This window comes from Balaenoptera physalus (assembly GCF_965194825.1).
Source record: "Balaenoptera physalus genome assembly, chromosome: 20".
Taxonomy (NCBI): Eukaryota; Metazoa; Chordata; class Mammalia; order Artiodactyla; family Balaenopteridae; genus Balaenoptera; species Balaenoptera physalus.
Window position 1 is genome coordinate 22,780,117 of NC_138901.1, and position 19,782 is coordinate 22,799,898.

General features: G+C 54.4%; 1 protein-coding gene across 4 annotated transcripts in view; it reads left to right on the forward strand.

Moving 5' to 3' along the window:
* DBF4B (DBF4B-CDC7 kinase regulatory subunit) overlaps positions 1-18,160 on the forward strand; it is a 51,602-nt gene extending 33,442 nt beyond the window's left edge. For 3 of the 4 annotated variants that reach the window (XM_082442614.1, XM_082442616.1, XM_082442615.1), the window contains 8 exons: positions 679-766; positions 1,964-2,037; positions 4,010-4,043; positions 5,529-5,574; positions 7,885-8,001; positions 11,222-11,330; positions 11,489-11,613; positions 12,444-18,160. In XM_082442614.1, the coding sequence (XP_082298740.1) occupies positions 679-766; positions 1,964-2,037; positions 4,010-4,043; positions 5,529-5,574; positions 7,885-8,001; positions 11,222-11,330; positions 11,489-11,613; positions 12,444-13,383 (1,533 nt within the window). In that variant the 3' untranslated portion in view covers positions 13,384-18,160. The remainder of the gene's footprint in view (positions 1-678; positions 767-1,963; positions 2,038-4,009; positions 4,044-5,528; positions 5,575-7,884; positions 8,002-11,221; positions 11,331-11,488; positions 11,614-12,443) is intronic. The other variant, XM_082442617.1, reaches the window with a different exon arrangement.
* Positions 18,161-19,782: the final 1,622 nt, after the last annotated feature.

Here is a 19,782-nt window from a genome sequence, read left to right on the forward strand (position 1 = left end):
CAGACGTGTAGAATTGTCGAGATTTCCTCCTTACAGACGAGGAAGTGGGGCTCAGAGAAGTTAAATGATCTGCCCAGAGTCACCCAGGGTAGAGGTGGTAGAGCCAGGATTTGACTCCATGATCTTTTCAACTCCAGGACCTCCCAAGAGAACTTGGGAGAAATGCTGTGGGGCGTGTCAGACTTTGTACGGCTTTCACAAGTAGCTGTTTATCCTTTCTGTGAGAATCCAGGGCCATTACAGTTAAGTGGCAGGAGGAGGAGTTAAGGTGATCTTGCAAAGGAGTCGTTCAGGTGCCATCAATGGATGCCTTGGCTGTGGCTGTGACGTGGGAGGGTGGTGTCGCCGGACTCGGACAGCCAGCGTAGTTTCCTGCTCGATGATGGTGACTGTCACCAGTGCTTATTGTGTCCTTCTGGTCCCAAGGTGGCCGGAGCAGAGCCTATAGGCAGATCAGCAGTCCATGCCCTCCCGATGTGGCCAGCCCGTGCGGAGGACAGGGTCTTCCTGGGGGTTGGGGTCAACCGTCCAGGCTCTGTGCTCTCGCCGCTGTCCGCCCTCCCTCAACAACCCCACGCATGGATGACCCGGAGCTCCCAGAAGCCAGGCCAGCCTGTCCCCTGGTGGTCAGGCCTTGGGGGGTCTCATGCTCCTGCCTGACTTGGCTTGTCTTTCCAGGGCAGCAGCGGCGGAGGCGGTGGCGGGCGCGGCAGCAGCCTCCTGAGCAACGCCCGCTCCTGGGGGGTGCGGATTCTCCACGTGGATGGTACCCTTCCTGCCCGGGGCCTGCGGAGGGGAGGGTTGCCGACTTTGTCTGGGAACCTCGGCTGTGATAGAGACCAGAGTCGTGTACAAGCTGAAGCCAGATGTACTCAGTTACTTACCGTGTTGCTCTGCTAAGGTGGGGGGGCGTGGAGAGCAGGGGGCGTGGAGAGCAGCACTAGCGATAGCAGAGCGCAGGTGCTGGGAGATGCTGCTTTGTTTAACCCACGCGACAGCTCTCCTCAGCTGGTGTGATGATCCTGTTTTACAAATAAGAAACAAATCCTAATATCCATGACCCCTTATCAGATATTTACGCTGTGCTAGGAATCGCCTTATTTAATCCTCACCACAGTCTTCTGCCCATTGTACAGATGAGGAAATTGAGCCTCAGAGAATGGATTAAGTAAATTATTCATAGTCTCACCAGGAGTCAATAATGTGGCTCACATTCCCACCTATTTTGGCTCAACTAAATTTCATGTTTTTTCTTTCCTCTAGGGTTGCCTCACACTATAACCACCTGTTTGCAGGTTATAATAAATTTACATGAGAATAGCTGTCTTGAATCTGCTGGCAGTGGCTGGCCCTCACACCCAGCTCCACTTTGAGTCTGGGGTTTTTTCTCTGACCCATTGAAGGGGGATGGTCCAGATCCAGCCCTAGATCTGTGGTCGGTGGGGGGGTGTGGGTGGTAGGGAACTGTGCCGGGGAAGGTCCTGGTCTGGGATGCTGGGGGGTTCCATCGTCACTGGAAAAACCAGCCATTTCTCACTTGATCTAATTTCCTGCCTTCCGTGTATTAGAGAAGCTGCAGCATGTGTAGCCCCTGCTGGGTCTGCCACCTAAGGGTGCATCTGAGTAACTGCCATGGCTTGGTCTCCCCCACAGAAGCCGCTCTTCAGTAGTACCTTAAAGCCCTTTATGGGTCATAAGGCACCTCCTGTTCAAGACTTGTATTCAGTGCTCCAGAGGAGCATGAAGCCAGCTTAGGTATTTTTCCAGGGATAGAGGACCCAGCCCTCTCTTTTATTATCAGCAGGTGCAGAGATGACATGTAGCCAGAAGGTGGCAGGCAAGGCTGGTGTGATCCAGTGAGCCAGGCCGGGTGAGAAGTTTAGTCCCCCAGCCCCAAGATGGGGCTGTGCTGGGGAAACGAGGAGAGGAAGGCTTTGGCCGCAGCCCTCTGTTTCCTCCACAGAAATGATGATGCATGTGCAGCAGCTGTCTCTTGATGTGCCATGTGTGAAGAAACAAGGGCCAAAGAAGCCAGAGGTAGGTCATTCCCCTGAACTCAAGGGCAACAGTAAAGTCTGTGACAACGCTGGTAAATCCATGACCCACTCCAGCCACCTCCTTCTGGCCTTGACTGAGAGGAGCTCGGCCTCTCGGTCAGCTCGTCCCTGGTGCTCACAGCCCTGCGTTGCCCTGTCTTCTCTCCTCCCTGTGCTACCTGCGCATCCCCCATGCTACACTGAGGCGTTCATTGCGGCCTGGGCTGTGGACTGCCTGCGGGTAGTCCTGGCCTGGATAAAACATAAACACTCATGGCCTGCTGGCCAGGCTGCCCTTCTGGGGATGGCTCTTGGCCCGGGAATGAGCCTACAGATTGCATGGGTGGCGGCAGCAGGGTGATGGTGTTGGAAATAGCTGCCATATTCCAAATTCTTGTTTGGCTTTTCCTTCCTTTGCTGGAGTTAGAGATTGATGTGTACCACATCAAGAGAGCCGGGCTGATTTAAAGCCACGGGGTATTCGCCCAACCTGAATCCGAGGAAAAATTAAGCCCTACAGGTCCATCCAGGGCCTGATACCCAGGAGCAGAACCACATCCAAACCAGATGGCGCGCTCGACACCCCTTGCCCCACCCGCTCTGGTTTGGACATCTTTAGGGTTTTGCTGCCGCGGCTAAATAAATTTACATTGCTCGCATTTGGGAAAAGTATACGATGAAAGTCTCGTTCCCCTCCAACTCCTGCTTCCCAGCCACCGAGCTCCCTCCCTGAGGTCAACAATGTGAACAGTTTCTCAAGTGTCCTTCCAGGACTCCAAGCATCTACAAGCAGATACGTCAAAACTCCCCCCTTTTACGTGAATACACAGTATTTTTACTTTGCTTTGTTCGCTTAATAATCTCTTTTGTAGTCACTTGGGACCCTTTCGGAGCTAGTTCTGGGTGCAATCTGCTAATAGGTGAGGGCAGGTGGAAGGCTTCTTCGGGCTGTGTTTGCCCTGGCAGTGTGGCCTGGAGGAGAATCTGGAACCTCCTCGGGCCCAGAGGCACAGACAGTCATGGAGCCGTTGGATCTCTCATCCTATCCACACCCTCCCACCTCTTTAACTGATTTTTTAAAATGTGTTCCATTTGGTTTTTAATATTAGCTTTGTTTGACCTTGGCCTAAAAGTTGGTTGTTGGGTTTTTTTTTAATTTATTTTATTTATTTATTTTTGGCTGCGTGGGTCTTTGTTGCTGCATGCAGGCTGTCTCTAGTTGCAGCAAGCGGGGGCTACTCTTCGTGGTGGCGCACAGGCTTCTCATCGCAGTGGCTTCTCTTGTTGTGGAGCACGGGCTCTAGGCGCACGGGCTTCAGTAGTTGTGGCTTGCGGGCTCTAGAGCGCAAGCTCAGTAGTTGTGGCGCACGGGCTTAGCTGCTCCTCAGCATGTGGGATCTTCCCGGACCAGGGCTCAAACCTGTGTCCCCTGCATCAGCAGACGGATTCCTAACCACTGCGCCACCACGGAAGTCCCCTAAAAGTTGATTTTGACAAACACAGTCAGGGTATGCAAGATAGGGCACCGTAAGCAAAAGGCGTTGTCTTCACCCTTTTCCTATCAGCTGCCCTGAAATGGCAGCCGTGCCTAGAAAATACAGGCTGCCGTTAGCAAGCACCTACTCTGCGTCAAGTCTGTTACCTGCTGGAATTTCATCTGTGCCACATCCAAAGAGTTAAGTGGGAACTCCGCACATCGGCCCCCTAGCCCTTGCTCTTTGTTTTGCCCTGCATTCCCTGCACAAAGTCAGCTGCCGTTGAGATTCACGCACAGAGTTCACCACGCTTCAAGTCCCTGGGGAGGTGGAGGGAGCCCTGGTGCTCAGGTCTGCTGCAGCTCACGGTCCAGCCGCGGGCAGTAAGCTAAGTGGGGCAGACTGGTGGCAACTCGGCTCCCTGGGCCCAGTTCCTCAACCCCACCCCTCCGGCCCCGGCTCCCTCACATCCTTAACCTATTTTCCCTTTCCATTTAGGGAACATGTCCAGCAGAGTCAAGAACACGGAAAGGTCAGTGTGATAGCTCTTCCTCATTTAATTGCCATCCCTCCCTCCCTAAATGCTTCCCCACGACTCCCTCTGTGGCAGCATCTGCTCACTTTTCTGCGGCAGGAAGCAAGTCCAGGTTGTATTGCCCCATCATGTTTCCAGGGCCTGAGCTTCGGAGAGGAGAGTGGTGGGAGAGAGGCCTCCATGAGCAAGTCCCGGGCTGCTGGGCCGGGCCTTCTTTTTAGAGCCAAGACCTCATGCGGTCGCTCTGGCTCCTGCATCCTCTGGCTGTTCCTGGTCATTGATCGAAGTTCAGCATCCTTTTCCTTCTGATTCAGGAGCAGTTTGGGGTGGGCACTTTGACAGCTGCCTACCACTTTCAGAAATGCCAGACTCCCTGAAATTGACAAACAGGCAGATTGATAGGCCCGGCTCCCGGCTCCTCTTGGACAGCAGGAGAGTTTCTCCCCCTTGATGTTTCTCCCAAAGATGCTCTTTAAGTGGCATTTATTCGTGCACAAACAGGAGCTAAGAAAAGTCACTTGGCACCTCTCACGTTTGAAATTCAAGGAAATCTGTAGGGGAATAGATTTTAATCACTGTCTCAGTTAATTAGAAAGATGAGAAGTCGCCCCAAAAAGTAATTAATGGGAGCTGCTGCTGCGCAAGGAGAAAGGCTGCTTCTGTTTGGGCACTGGCGGCCTGGAGCGGGTCGGGGAGCTGAGAGGGGCAGCCTCTGTGGGGATTTGGTGGCTGCTAGTTCTGCCCAGGTTTCCAGTGCCTTGGCTGCCCCTTTGACAGGACTTCTGGTCATTGTGGGAGCGTGGAAGTGGTTTGTAATGCCCAAGAGAGTCTGTAAACTGTGCAGATAGCCAGCTAGTAGGGGATGAATCTCTTGATTAATTGACTCCAAATTTGTCTTCTCAGCACCCCTTTGCCCTGTTTTTTCAGGAACCAGATTTCACTTTTGATATTTTTTTACTGTCCTTCTGCCAAGACCTCGAAACACTCTTTAGCTCCCTTCCTCACTGCTCCTCCCCTCAAAACACCCAGGATCCTCATGGAGAATTCTGTCTAGGAGCTGTTCTCAGGCCCCTTGGGATTCTGAGACACCAGGAGTAAAGGTCTGGGAAGGAGCTGAGGCTTTTAGCAGAAACCAACAGGGGCTAGGTCTCTCCCACGCAGCCAAGTTTCTGACGGTCGAGGTTGACAGCCTCCAGCACCCACACGCAGGAGGCTGAGGGCGGGCACACCTAGGACCCCGGGCACCCTGCAGCCTCTCCCCCCAAGAGTTGCTGCCTCTCTCCCAGGGTAGAGGCTGGAGGAATTGGGAGTGGGTGCCTCGCTCTGCGAATGGAAAGGCGCACCTCGGGGCGGCGAGTGTTCCAGCTCTGAGAGCCTTTTAGGCTTTGGCAGAGCCTCGCCTCCCTGAGCGTTTCCTGCATGTAGAGCTCAGGCCCCGCACCGGAGCAGACAGATGGCTAACGGGCGCACTCTTCCTTCCAGTGGCCAGACTGAAGGCACCGTTCCTCAAAGTCGAAGATGAGAGCAGGTGAGTGGGCCACCAGACGCACATGGAGGAGAGGTATTCGGGGGCCCCAAGCTGCCATGGGGACGTGGAGCCCCTCAGCCCTGCACTTTTGTCTTCCCCGGAAGCCACTTTGTCCCCTCTGTCATGGAGAAGTCTCACACGGTGCCTCTCAGGAGGCACCGTGCCCAGCTGGCACTCCTCCTGGTCACGAGTCAGAGGTTAATGGTCCTGTGTGTGAATTCCCTCCGTTTAATGCTCTGCTTTTATGAGTCCATGGTGTCCCATCCAGGCTCAGTTTTGCTCCTCGTTTCCCCCCACATGTACACTGACGCTTAATACCGAATCGTTGCTGGTATTAGTGCTAGTACAGTCTTGGATGAAGTGAAGATCTCTGGGGTGATATTGGGGTTCCCTTGTCAGACCGCCCTGTACTTGATGAAGCCTTTCTGTTTGGCTGTGTAAAACCCTTTCCTGGCACATGTTATCTTGTGACAGCCCTGGGTAAAACTGGCATGAGGAGAGTCCATCCTCTTCCCAGTGGGGAAACTGAGGTCAGAGAAATTAAGGGACATGAACACGGCCACTTTCCTAATGAGTCTTAGCCCAAAGCTAGAATCCACATCCAGCCTGGCGCCCTCTCCCCTCTGCCCTGTCTGTCCCCCATGAGGGCCCCTTCTTACCTAGAGCAGGAAGGTCACATCGATGATAACCTGACGAGCTGTTAGCCACCTGGGTCACCACTGACTCGTCCGTAGAAACTAGATCAGGAGTCTGTGAGAATCCAGAATTAACCCGAAAAGTTCTTTAAAAGAGAAAAAGCCCACATGTACCCAGCAGCGACTCCTGGACCAGAATTGTCTGTGTCCCTCAGCTCAGGTGGGCCAGCTAAAGACCCAGCCCCAGGAGCCTGGCCTGCCTGCCCATCCTCCAGATGGCACCGGCACACAGTACAGAGTTGGGTCTGGCAGCTCGAAAGCCAGTAGAAAGAACACAGGGATGGAAGGAGGCCCTCTCGTCTGCTGTTCCAGTGGGCCAGGAGACACATCCTTCACGCTCAGCCCCTTCACGACCAGCTAAGTCAAGTAGTCATGACTCCAACGCAGCGGCTGAGACGCCGCCAGGGCCTCAGTATCTCTGCACACGGCATGCACAGGCTGTGTCACTGTTACCAGAGCAGGGTACATGGGTTTGTGTGCCCCTGCCATCGTAGGCAAGATCCAAGCGGGGCTGAGTTTTCTCACGATCCTTTTTTACGTGTGGTTCTAAAGCAGGCGGTCTTCAAAGCCCAACATAGCCACACCAACCTCAACTTTCCAGGCTCCTAAGCAGGAACAAAGAAACATGGAGGAGGCGAAAGGCGGGTACCAGGGCTGTGAAGGGCGCCGCCTTCTCCTTCAGGGTCCAAGAAGACTTTTTTTTTGGCTGTGCCGCACAGCTTGCGGGATCTTAGTTCCCAGACCAGGGCTCGAACCCGAGCCCCTTGCAGTGGAAGCGCCGAGTCTTAACCACTGGACCGCCAGGGAAGTCCCCGAGAAGACTCATTTGTTAATTCACTCCTGAGGCCACGAGGCTCTTACTGTGCCACCCAGGAACCCAGGGCCTGCTCTCCTCTGGAGCACCGGTCACTGCAACCCAACACAGTGTGCCCAGGGTTTGCTGAGTATCCACAGATCACAAGATCTGGCTCTGAAAGTCTCCTGAGTGTGAGCAACTTGAAGCAAACCCCCTAAACCACTCAGTATAGGTCTGACTATCCAGAACCTTCACTGTACCTCTCTTTTCCTTTCAGAGCACCACCCCTCAGATAGTACAAAGGACCAGCCCAGAGCAAAGATGTTCCTCTTCATGGAACAGGAAGGTCACTGTTCTGGTTTAAACATCCTTGCATTTAGATTCTGCCAGGCTAGAGTCCTCAGAGGTCGCTTGAAGATCGAGAAACAAAATGGAAAGGTGGGAGGAACTAGATCAGGAGTTGGGAGACGTGACTTCCCATCTGGACTTGGCCACTTACAGGTCGTGAGCCCTTGGGCAAGTCACAAATCCTTTTGGGCTTCGTTTCCTCTGGTGTAAAACAGGGTAACACCGTTGTTCCGCTCAGCTCAGAGGTTACAGGATTCAGGGGAGGCAGTAAGTGTAAACAGTCTTGGAAAGTAGACAGGAAGAGTGTTAATTTAAAATACTAATCTAACCTAGTAAGGCAGATGAGAGCGTTGTTCTAGAATTTAGAAGTTGGGCAGGTGAGAGTGGAATTCTCGGGAGTTGGGCCAGCCCCCCTTCCTCACCCTTTCCACTTCCCCACTGTAGTCAAAGTGGAAGTTTTCTGTGTTTCAGGAAGTTTCGTCCTTTCCACCATCAGTTTAAATCCTTTCCTGAAATTTCTTTTCTGGGACCCAAAGACGCAAGTCCCTTTGAGGCCCCGACGACTCCAGGCAGCTCACACCATACCAGGTGGGTCTTTCTGGTTCCTGAGTACCAAGAGCTGGTTCCAGGCCAAAGTCCTCCCCGTCAGGGGCCTGCTGGTCAGATTTGGGAATGGCCATGTGTTAGCTCCTTAGGCGAGGTCTATTCCGGGAACTTAGCCCAGAGAAGAGAGACACCAGGAGTGTTCATCCGTTTTATTTGGTGTTCTCCATCCATACTGAAGAATTTGACTTGTGTCCAGAGGGCAAGAGGCCGGTTTCGGAAACTCGGATTATAGACCACCTTCATCAGAGTCCACTGGGGTCCCTTTAAAAATGCAGGGTCCTGGACTCCACACTCATAGAATCACAGTCTCTGGTGATGGAGCCCCCAAACCTGCATGCATGTTCATGGGCTCCCCATGTGATTTCAGTGCACATCAAAGTTCGAGGCCTTTTGGGCTAAACATGGGGGCAGGGGATCTAGGGGACCCGCCACACCATGTGGTCCAGAGTGGCTTGTAGGCTGGTCAGTACTCCTACTCTGCAGATGGGTGAGAGTTTGAAACTTCACTGACCAAATCACAGAAGGAAGGCGGTTCGGGTGATGGCCTGGACACCTTCTCAGCCCCTTTCTAACTTGTGGGCCGCAGGGTTAGTTTACAGACCAGGAGAATAGAAGGCAGATGTTCAGCCCGAGGGTCCCCAGGGCCAAGGAGGACCTGTGGCTTCCACCAGCAGACAAGGGCCACGTGGTCAGGAAACAGTGCTAATGGTAAGAAAAACAGAAAGGGAATGTGGCAGTAGATGGAAAGCAGAGGAAGGCAAGAACAGGCTGGGGTGAAGTCCAGGTGCCCTTCGTCCCTTTCCCAGAAGGTGCGAGGGACAGCAGAGAGGAAGTCATGAGGCCGCCCGGGCTGGGCCTGGGCGGGGTGCTCGGCCTGGGATGGCCTGGGGATGGCAGAGGAGCCGACAGGTTGTAAAGGGAAGACAATGAAGCAGTGAAGCTTTGGTGACCAGATGTGAGGAACGGAGAGGGGGTGGCCCAGCGTTCTGGGGGTGTGCGTAGAAAATCTGTGGGAGGAAATGTTTAATTTTAAAATTGTTATATTTTGGTTCAAAATTCAAGAGTTACAAAGGGTTTAAAGTGAAAAACCTGTATTCTACACCCATCCCCCAATCTCCAGCCTGTGAGTCTCACTCCAGAGAGAGTTTATGGACAGAAGTACATTGTGTACCCTTTGTTCCCTCTTCTCACAATATTCTTCCCTGTGCTGGATCTTGCTTTTCCACTTAATATATCTTAGATTAATTTCTATTAGTACCTAAAAAGCATCTTCATTCCCTTTAATGGCTGCAGGGTATCCCATGGTATGGATTTACCCTGTTTTATTTAACAGACACGTAGATGATTTCCAGTCTCTGGCTATCATAAACAGTGCTGCAGTGAGTAGTCCTGTTCAGAGTAAATTTATGACTGTTCAAGTATATTTGCAGGATAAATTCCTATAAGTGGAAATCCCAGGTCAAAGGATGCTTACATTTATAATTTTGAGAAACGCGGCCAAATTGCTTTTCATGGAGGTGAAGCCAGGGTACGCTGTCACCCGCACTGGACCAGAGCCCGTTTCCCCATCCCCTTGGCTAATACTGTGAGCTGTCAGACCTGTTGACTTCGGCCAATCTTATAGATTAAAAACCATATCTCAGTGTAATTGTAATTTTAATTTTTTTTTCTTTTTATGAATGAGCTTAAGTATGTTTTCCTATGATGGATCATTTGAATTTCTTTTTGTGTAAACCTTTTTCATATCCTTTGCCCATTTTTCTATTCAGTTATTGATCACTTACTGATTTGTAAGGAGCCCTTTGTGTTTCAGGGAAATGAGCCCTTTGCTATGTTATTAGTTATAAATATCCTCCCCAGTTTATGGTTTGTGTTTTAACTTTGCTTATGTTTTCTGCCATGCATATATATTTTTTAATTGCATGTAGTTGAATTTTTCAGCTTTTTTCTGTTTTCTGGGTTTTGTGTCATACTTAGAAAGTCCTTAGGGGAATATTTTGGAACCGTTGAGTTTGCTGGGACAGCCAAATACCATTACCCTACAGACTGTTAAAAATGCAGGACTGACTACAAATAATAAATGCTGGAGAGGGTATGGAGGAAAGGGAACCCTCCTACACTGTTGGTGGGAATGTAAATTGGTATAGCCACTATGGAAAACAGTATGGAGTTTCCTTAAAAAACTAAAAATAGGGTTTTAGTTTTGATGCCATATGATCCATCAGTCCCAAGACATGGAAGCAACCTAAGTGTCCATCGACAGATGAATGGCTAAAGAAGATGTGGTGTATACACACACACACACACACACACAGTGGAATACTGCTCAGCCATGAAAGACACTGAAATAATGCCATTTGCAGCAACATAGGTGGACCTAGAGATTATCATACAAGTGAAGTAAATCAGGTAGAGAAAGACAAATACCATATGATAGCACTTATATGCTGAGTCTAAAAAATAATACAAATGAATTTATTTACAAAATAGAAACAGACTCACAGACATAGAAAACAAACTTATGGTTACCAAAGGGGAAAGGGGGTGGAGGAGGGATAATTTAGGAGTTTGGGATTAACAGATACAAACTACTGTATATAAAATAGATAAACAAGAAGGTCCTACTGTATAGCACAGGCAACTATATTCACTATCCTATAATAAACCATAATGGAAAAGAGTATGAGAAAGAAAAAATACACACACATATATATATAAACTGAATCACTTTGCTATATAGCAGAAACTAACACAACATTGCAAATGAACTATACTTCAATTAAAACAAACAAACAAAAAAAAAATACAGGACTGAAATTCAGAGGAGAGGTCAGGTTCGAGAAAGATGTGAAAGTCCTCAGTGAAGGTGCAGCTGTGCGGGTCAAATGAACATGGGTTTGGGTGTGCGCGTAGAGCTGGAATGTCCTCAGGGATTCTTGCTGCCACTCATCAGCCATCCTCACCTGTGGTTTGAGATGTGTGGGCAGGTACAGGACAGAGCTAAGAAAGGGTACTCACAGGGAGGCCTCGCCTTCCTTGCTGCCTCTCCTGAGGCCAAGTGTAGGCAGGCCAGCCTGTGCCTGCCCGGCTCTGGCCATTTTGGTCCATCCCCGCCCTGGTCTGGGCTCCAGGCCCCGGAGCAGCAGTTCCCGCTCTGAGGGCCCCAGCAGTGACCGCTTTCTCCCACCTGTCCCCTCCCCAGAGAAGCCAAGGATCAGGAGCCAAGCCGGCGATCGGCCGCCTGCACGGTGCCCAGGAGGAAGAAGGGGTACTGCGAGTGCTGCCAAGAGGCCTTCGAGGAGCTGTGCAGGGTGAGCTCCTTCCCCACCACACGCAGCAGCTCCCAGCCTGTCCTGAGGCCGCCTGCCCCGCCCGGTCTCTCCCGCCTGGTCCGCTTGTCTGCCGCCTGGTCTGCTTGTCTCCCGCCCTGGTCTGGTCTAATGCCCCTGCTTCCTCTCACCCTGGGCAGCATCTTCAGAGCCCCCAGCACCGGGGCTTTGCCCTGGAAGCCCGCCCGTACGCCGAAGTGGATCGGATCGTCGCCCAGCTGAGCCACAGCTTTGCGGACATCCCCTTCCAGGCCAGCCTCCCCGGGTGAGCGCCACCGTGCCGCCCTGCCGCGGGTGGCGGGCACGACCGCCCTGAGGTGGGAAGGACCCTCAGGTTGGCAGCAGCAGGGACCAGGCTATGGCGTTCCTTCCCTTTCTTTCCCGCCATCTTCTGTCCTGTTTGTTCGGGAGGTTTGGGGGGGAAGACCTCCATTTGTGGTTTCAGCTGATCAGATCAGGATGGGCCCTGATCAGAGTGTGGCTCCCTTTTTAACGCCCAGGCATCGCCACAGCTGGGGGCACAAGAGGAGCAGTTCAGCTGCTGTTTCCTGGCATGTGCCTGGTCGTGTGCCTTTCTGGCCTTCTAGAAGTGGGGAGGGGGATTCCTGGGTCCTTCCCAGGTGGGTGAAGAGGAGGATCTTTCTGCTTCTCTAGACATTTACCACCAGAAAGGATTGCAGGGGATTCAGCAGAATCCCAGGGCCCTCTGAGCCCCAGCTTCCCGCTGCTGCCCACCAAGGAGCTGTGGCTTCACCTCCCACCCCAAGTCTCCACCCCAGGCAGCCTCCCTGGGCTCAGGTTGGACAGCCAGGACCTGTGCTGCTTTCTCTAGCCACCAAAGGGCACAGCCTCCTGTGTGAAGTTAATAAATGGAACAGCCTCTAACCTGTTCCTCTGGCCAGCCCCGAGCACAGGCCGCAGAGCCAAGAACGGGCCTCTCACAGGGACCCAGAATGGCCAGCTGTCTTCAGCACAACCAAAACACAGAAGGCCCCCACTCTGCCCGCAGCCCCAGCCTCAGCCCGGGAGGACCCCAACTTGCCACCTGCTCTGGAGTTGAACGCTATGTCCCTCTGGGTGCTTTTATCCCCACAGGCAGCCAGGCTCCTTGGCTTCCGATTGTGACCCTCTGTGTCCTGAGACTCCGCCTCCCGGCCAGCCCTCCTATCTCAGGGCAGCATCTCCCAGGAGGAGGAAAGAAGACGATCACCAGGCCCCAGGTGCCTCAGAGCACGATGGGACAGTGGGCGGCATGAGAGCAGCAGCTGAACCTGTGGAGGCTGGCAAGATACCTGGACCAATAGCAAGCCACCAGGAGCCGGGAGGGTCGGCTGATGTCTTTGTGGACCCCCGAGAGACACCAGTGTCCAGGAGCCCTGCTTACCAGTGCCTGCTGACCAGCTCTGGATTTGCTGAACTCTCCTCTGGCCCAGACCTGGCACTTTTTGGCCACAAGCGGAAGGTTCAGTTCCCCAGTGGCAATGCCGAGAAGAGGGCAGGGGTGTCCTGGCCACAGGCCTCATTCTTCGTCCCGAGAGCCCCCAGCCCCTGTGGCACCAGGACAACCAGTGGCAAGCATCTTCTCTCCCTTCCCCTTCCAGGCCATGAGCCCGGGCCTCTGGCCTCCCTCCAGCCCGTTTGCCACCAGCAGACCTGCCTCTCCCTCCCGGGCCCCTTTCCCGGGCAGCCCACAGACAGGCCAGCAGAGCTCTGGGCCACACAGGCCCCCTGGCCTGGGGGAGGATGGCCCCCAGGATCTAAGAATTCTGAGTGCACAGCCTCTGGCCCTGTCTCCCAGCAGGCTGAGCAGCTCCCCAGCGGCCCCGCAGCTCCAGGCCAGCTGCCAGCCCACCTGCACTCAGCTGCGGGCACACAGACCCCAGGAGGACCTGCAGAGAGCCAGGCTACCTCTCTGCCCCCGCCCCTTCCAGCCAGCGGGGGGGCCAGCCGCTCCCGATGGTTCTGGACCCCCCAGCCTCTCCCTGTCTCCCAGTCCCAACCCCAGCCCAGTGCCAGCAGAGAACTACTCCTTTGAGTCCCTCCGGGCACGCAGCTCTGGGGCCAGACGGCTCCCGACTCAGGGCAAGTTACGCCTCTGCTGAGTGCTGCACACCCAGCCCAGGCTGACCAGGCACACAGGGAGGACCTGCGCCCAGGGCCTGGCCCTTGAAGTCCACGTGAACAGCTGTGGTCATGGCCAAGCTCTGTGGGGTTGACGGGGCCAGTCCTCCCACCCGCCAGGTCTTCAGGTGGGACCAAGAGGGTCTGGGCTGGGGGCTGCCCTCTCTCCTTCCTCCAGCCGTGGCTTGTGCAGCCATGGCCAGCTGCCCAGGCCAGCAGGCAGAGGCAAGGTTGGCGTAGGGAGGGCCCACAGAGAAGCTAGAGCAGCAGGCGCCCTGGCCTGGCTTACCGTCCCTCTGCGGGCACTTGCTGTGCAGAGCCGAGAGGGTTACTTGTCGGTGTTCCCCCCCCAGCAGCCTCCTTTCCCACAAGCATGTGGCTCTCCTGCTTTCTGAGATGCCTGCGTGTTGTCCCCTCCCCCAACCCCCCACGCTGGTGCACACAGATCCTCAGGAACATATGAAGCAGAGGAGGGGCTCGGCTGCGCCACTTCCAGAGCTCCCTCCCTGCTGCACTTAGTGGGGGCCCAGCACTGACCTCTTCCCTGAGCCCAGGATGTAGCCAGAGCCCCCTCTGGGGACCCCTCTCAGTTCTTCCCTGCCGCTCAGCTCTGGCTGCCCACCCAGAGTTCGGTTCCAGGGTCAGTGGCTCACCTGCCAACTTCTGCAATCACCCTCCTCCCTCTCTCCTTCCCCAAGGACCCCCCCCCCCATTTCTTTCAGCCAAGCCATTAATCTGGAGACAGAGATGAGTTTGCTATCGATTCTTTGGCCACTTTTTTTTTTTTTTTTTTTTTTACATTTTGTACTGTGGTTCTTCTCACCCTTCTCTGCCTCTGTGTGTTTGTCTCTTTAAATGTGGAAGCTACCAGAAGCCTGGTGCTATTCTGTATCTCATTTTGGAGGAGGAAAGGGGGGCCTACCTGCGGGTGAGGACCTGAGTTGTTAGTTTGGAAATAGAGCAACTATGTGTACAACCCTCATAGAGGTCATGTTTGTCCTTTTTATGCCATCCTGTTAAATTTCACAATTAATCTTGGTTCAGGAGATGTAAAATAAATTTGTTAATAACAAATATCAAAGAGAGGGGGGCTGGAGTATGTGTGTTGGGCCTTGATCTCCCCTCCAGGGACCTGAGCAGGCTGACAGCCCAGCAGATACAGACAGAACAGCTGGTAACAGGACGGGGGCCTCCTGCAAGTGGGAGAGCATGTGTGGGTGCCACCACCCTCCTGAGGGCTGTGGGGAGGTGGGGCCGTGCCTGTCCAGTCTCCTCAGGTCACTCACTGGCCCTGCTGCCCACTGAGTGGTCGCCTGCCGAGGGCATGCTCGCCGTTCACTCCCAAAGAAACTCCTTTGCCCTAATGAGCGTTCTGCTCCAGGCCCTCCCCCCTTCCCTGGGGCCCAGACAGTAGCTTCCTTCTGAGCTCCTTGATAGGTACATCCCTTTCCTTTTGTGACACATGGGCATGCCTCGTCCCCCACTGCCTTTCCCATGATGCTGCCACTCTGGGTGGGGAGCTCCCCCGCCCCTTTCTGAGACCTCTGATAGCCTCACGTGCTATTCACTCCAAGACCGATGCACCAGGTCCTAATGCCCTCATCACCATCTGCCTAGGACTTCACATCCAACTGTATAGAATTCCCCTCCCATTTCAACAACTTCATGTGACCTTGGACATCACATCTCTGCCAGGTCGAGCCCCAAGGTTACATCTCTCCACAGCCATGTCTCTGTTCTGGCCTCCAGGATATAAGTTGAGAGGAACCCAGGACGTCTGAGATCTGAGACGGGACAGGTAGGTGCTGCTTGACATAAATTAGCCCCCTTGGTGGCTCCTCCACACGGGGACTGTTCAAACCTTCCACTCCCTCCCTCTCAGCAGATGACCTTGGCCCAGACTCAGCAGGCACTGCCTCGCCCTGCTCAGCATCCCCCTTCAATATCTGACTCTCGAAGGATGCAGTGTCCTTCCTCCCCGTGCTCTCCAGCCCACCTCGCCAGCCTTGGTAGTTTCCTCCGGCTCTCCACCTCTCCTCTCTGCCCAAAAATTCCAGCCTGGAAAACACTTGCATTGATTCAGCAGCTGAAAGAAAGTTCCCTCCTGTTCTCTGGCTACTTCCTGCGGTCTACAGCCACGGCCTCCATGCCTGAACCTCCTTCCCTAGCCAACCTCTGTGTTGCCTCTGCCTGATGCACTCCACTGGGATCTTCCGTTCCAAGGTCACCAGATAACCTGATAATGACCAAAGTCAGGTTCCTTCTGTCTTTTTCCACCTTGTTGAAACCGGGCTCCCCCACTCCTGCTGACCCCACTTTAGCCTGGATCCCCTCCCTCCCCAGCCTCTGCCGTCTCTACCATGTGCACCGGTTCCCTGAGCAGCACAAGTCTCCAGCCCTCACTGCCTCCCCAGATGTGAGCCTGGGACCTTGTCCTTGCCTCTGAGCTCTGGTTCTTTCGGGCGAATTGGTAGCTCCACCCCTGACTCGCTTCTGAGTTCCAGTCTTCACCTGTGCTGGGTGGGAAGGCAGGAGATTTAGCCGCACTCAACACAAGTCCCTTTACTACTCTGGGCCTCGGTTTCCTCATCTTTAAGTGAGGGGGCTTGTTTGAGATGATTTCAATGGTCCTTCCTCCAATAATAAAATACCATAACCTCCTAGGAATCCCTGCGTCCCTCCTGTCCTGCTGCCACCACAGAGGGACTCTGGTCCGAGCCTGGATCCCCTGCCCACTTCGTCATACGTCTCTCCTGTTTCCTCTGCCAGCCCCAAGGCCCTCCTGTGCGCTCTCCCTGCTGACAGTCCTCCGCTTAACCCACCCTGCCTCCCTGTCCTCTCCGCCCCCTCCTTCCCGGACCCCGTCCAGCCAGACCATCGCGGGCAGTCCAGCCCCACGTCCTCACTCTTGGACCCTGACCTAGAATGACCCTCCAAAACAGCCGGAATGCCCACTCTTCAAGGCACAGCTTCCATATTTTCCACGAACCCTGTAGCCTTCAGGCCACACAGGCCTGAGTTTAAATCCAGATCCTGCCACCTTGTGACCTTGGGCAAACTCCTGAAAGTCAGTTTTCTTAATCTGAAAAATGGAAGTAATTGTCATTGCCACGTCACCAGGAAGTAAGAATTAAATCTTATGTCAGCGAGGTGCTTGGCACGTTGTAAACACTCAGCAAACTAACTTATTATTACATCCCCCCACCAACACACACCTGCGAGGCCTCCATTCTAGACATTTCAACAGAGATGAATTTCACTCCTCTCCCACCTCATGATGGCTCTCTGACCCATAGCCCCATGTCCAGTGTAAATTTGTGGATGAAGCTGCTAAGGGGCTCTGTGAGACACCCCATCCCTGGGCGCCCCACTTTCCAACAGCTGGTTCCCCAGAACTCCAGGAAGATCCCTTGCATGGGACAGGAGGGGCAGTGGGGCAGGCGTACTGTTGGCCCCCTGGGGGCACGACTGCATTTGTGCACTGTGAACCTCTCAAAGGATGGGTGTCCCCAGGATTCTGGCACGCCAGGCACCTCCAACTCCTCCCTGAGGCGAGGCCTCAGAGCTTCAGAGATTAAAGGAAGGGGCCACCCAGACAACTAAGAGGGAGGAACATGAGGCTTCCCTCGGAGGGATATTCAGATGACAAGAACCGTCCTCTCCTGGTGGAAAGGACAGGGCACTGGGTGGGACCTGGGAGGAAGCAGAATGAACTTCTTATTCCACCCCCCCACCCCTCAATATCATGTCATCAGGCACAGTCTCCCCACGTGCTGGGTAGAGAGGACCCCGAGGCCCCCAAGCCGTAAAGGAAAAGGAGTCCCTTGGGTCCTGGGCAACAGCCAGGAGCTGGTTTCCTCCTTGGCACCGTAAGGGCAACATGAACAGTGTGAGCCCAGGGTGGGTGAGCCCTTCTGTCATCAGGCACTGCTCTGAGCACCTGAGGCTCATCCACTCATTTATCTCCCCCACAACACTGCAGGGAAGACTTTTTAACCCCCATTTCACAGATGAGGAAACGGAGGCTCAGAGAGGTTGCAGGACTTGCTCAAGGTCACACAGCGGTTAACCAGGATTGGGACCCCAGTGGGTTGCCTGGAGCCCTGAGTCCTACTCTTACCCACCTCACCACACTGCCCCCTTGCCTGGCGTGGTCTCTGCTGCAGGCCTCGCAGACTAGGCAGGGGACCTAGACTGCCTCTGTTGGCAGGAATCCCCGCCCACCATGCCACCCCAGGGCGGGGGCAGCAGACACCCCTCCCTTACCTGCATCTGCTGCTGGGACTAGGTCTTGGTCCCACATAAGCCCAGCTTCGCCCCTGTGCAGGAAAATTTGAGGGGAAAATTGGCTGAACGGCAGGAAGAATGTACAGGGAAGGAGGCCCCAGCCTCCTGATGGTAGGGGGGCTCCTGAGAGAGGGCTGGGGGTGGGGACCAGAGCCTAACAGCTCCCCCAGAGGGTGGCCCGAGGATGGCATCAAGACAGCAGTGGCCACCAACCTCTGATTTCTTCCATGTGGGGAAACAAGTGATGGGCAGAGGGTCCAAAGGAGCCCACCATAGCTGTGGGGTTAGGGTGGGCATTCCCCCAGGGAAACCAACCCCTGTTTGAGGGGGAGACACAGGCCCTGCCCTTAGGGGGCCCCATCTAAGGAGAAAGCCATCCTTGCTATCAGGGGCCAAGTAGGATGGGGTGGCAATCCCTACTCTTGTGAAGTCCCAGTCTGAGGAGAGGCTGTCTACAGCCGCCCCCACCGATGTCAGGCGAGAGGTTGCGTGAGGGAATTGAAGCAAGCCTCCTGCTTGGGAGTGGCGTGCAGCTTGTAGCAGAGCTGCCACTGAGGACAAGATGGGGAGGAGGGGCCTTGGGCGGGGAGTGGAGTATGGTCAAGGGAAGGTCAAGCTGTCCAGCTGGGTCTGCTCAAAGCTGGGAACCCAGAGAGATAAGGGGCTGTTGGAGGCCAGTGGGCCCTACAATTGAGCTCCAGGGGAGCTGGCCCAGAAAGCCACGGGAGACGTGTCACTCAGGGCCAGCAAGATCTCCCCACCAGGAAGCCCAAGGAACCAGGGCCACAGAAGTTGTAGGAATGTGCTTCAGCCTAGGAGGTCCGGGCCACAGATTGGGGTCTCTGTGTGGTCTTGGGCATGTTGCAGGAGGGGATCCAGACTCCCACAGGCCCAAAGCCCCCCATGGTGAAATGAAGCCCCACCTATCCTGGGAGGCCCGTAACATGGCGAGGGTAAGGTAGGACAGACTCACCCTGGTAGTGTCTGGGGTGCCAACCAAAGGGGTAGAGGGTGGGATAGATGGACCAGATGGGCCATTCCCTTCTAGGTCCCAGACAGAAGGCAAAGGTGGGGATAGGGGTGGCCAGGGAGGAGGGGGACCCTGGAATATGGGATGTACCTCTCATCGACCAGCTGTTTGACTTTGGGAGGCTCGCGTAGCCTCTCGGAGCCTTAGTTTCCCCACCTGTAAAATGAGAAACACAGTATCCCCCTCCTGGATAATTGTGGGTTTCCAGGGAATATCACACAGTAGGTCCTAATTCCTCAGAGCCCCTACACCCTGGAGGACGTTTCCAAGATGTCTCCAGGATGAAGGAACAATTGATTCAGACTTGCTGAGCATCTGGGTCTGGAATGGCAGGTGGTTGGATGGGGGGGAGGGGGAGTCACCCTGTTCCCAGCATTGATGTCAGTGCCTCCTGGGAAATCACCTTCTCACCTCTCCTGGGCCTAAAATAGAGCTGGGGGGGCCTGTCACGAGCCAGAGGCAGCTCCCTCCCTGGCAGAGGCCCTGGGTCCCCGGGGAAGCAGGGGACCCAGCAAGGGGATCCCTGCCTCCACTCCTGCTCCTCAGTGATCTGTGGTCTCCCAGTGTGGGTGTGAGGATGCTCTGGCTTGAGGCACAAAGTCAGGGTGAGGTCTCACCAGCGGTGCTCACGTCTTACCACACCTTAACCCATCACTGACTCTTAGGATCCCTAGCAGGGGTCAGAGATCCCAAGCCCCCAGTGTGGGCACCCACCTTGCCCAGGAACTTGGGAGCTGAGCTGAGGGCACAGCTGGGGAGGTAGGTTGGGAGGCCAGATGGTCTATAGACAGGGCAACCTAGTTTGGCAAGAGAGGGGAAGCTGAGGCTGCAGAGGTATCTTCTACTCCTCAAGATGTGGGCTGGCAAGGGAGGGACAGAAATTGGACGTGCTAACCTCATATAAATTACCTGGCTAGTTTACATATTTAGGGGAAGGGGAAAGAATTGGGGTGCCCTGTGTGAGGGACTCAGCCCAGTGAGGGGAGGGCCCCCTGG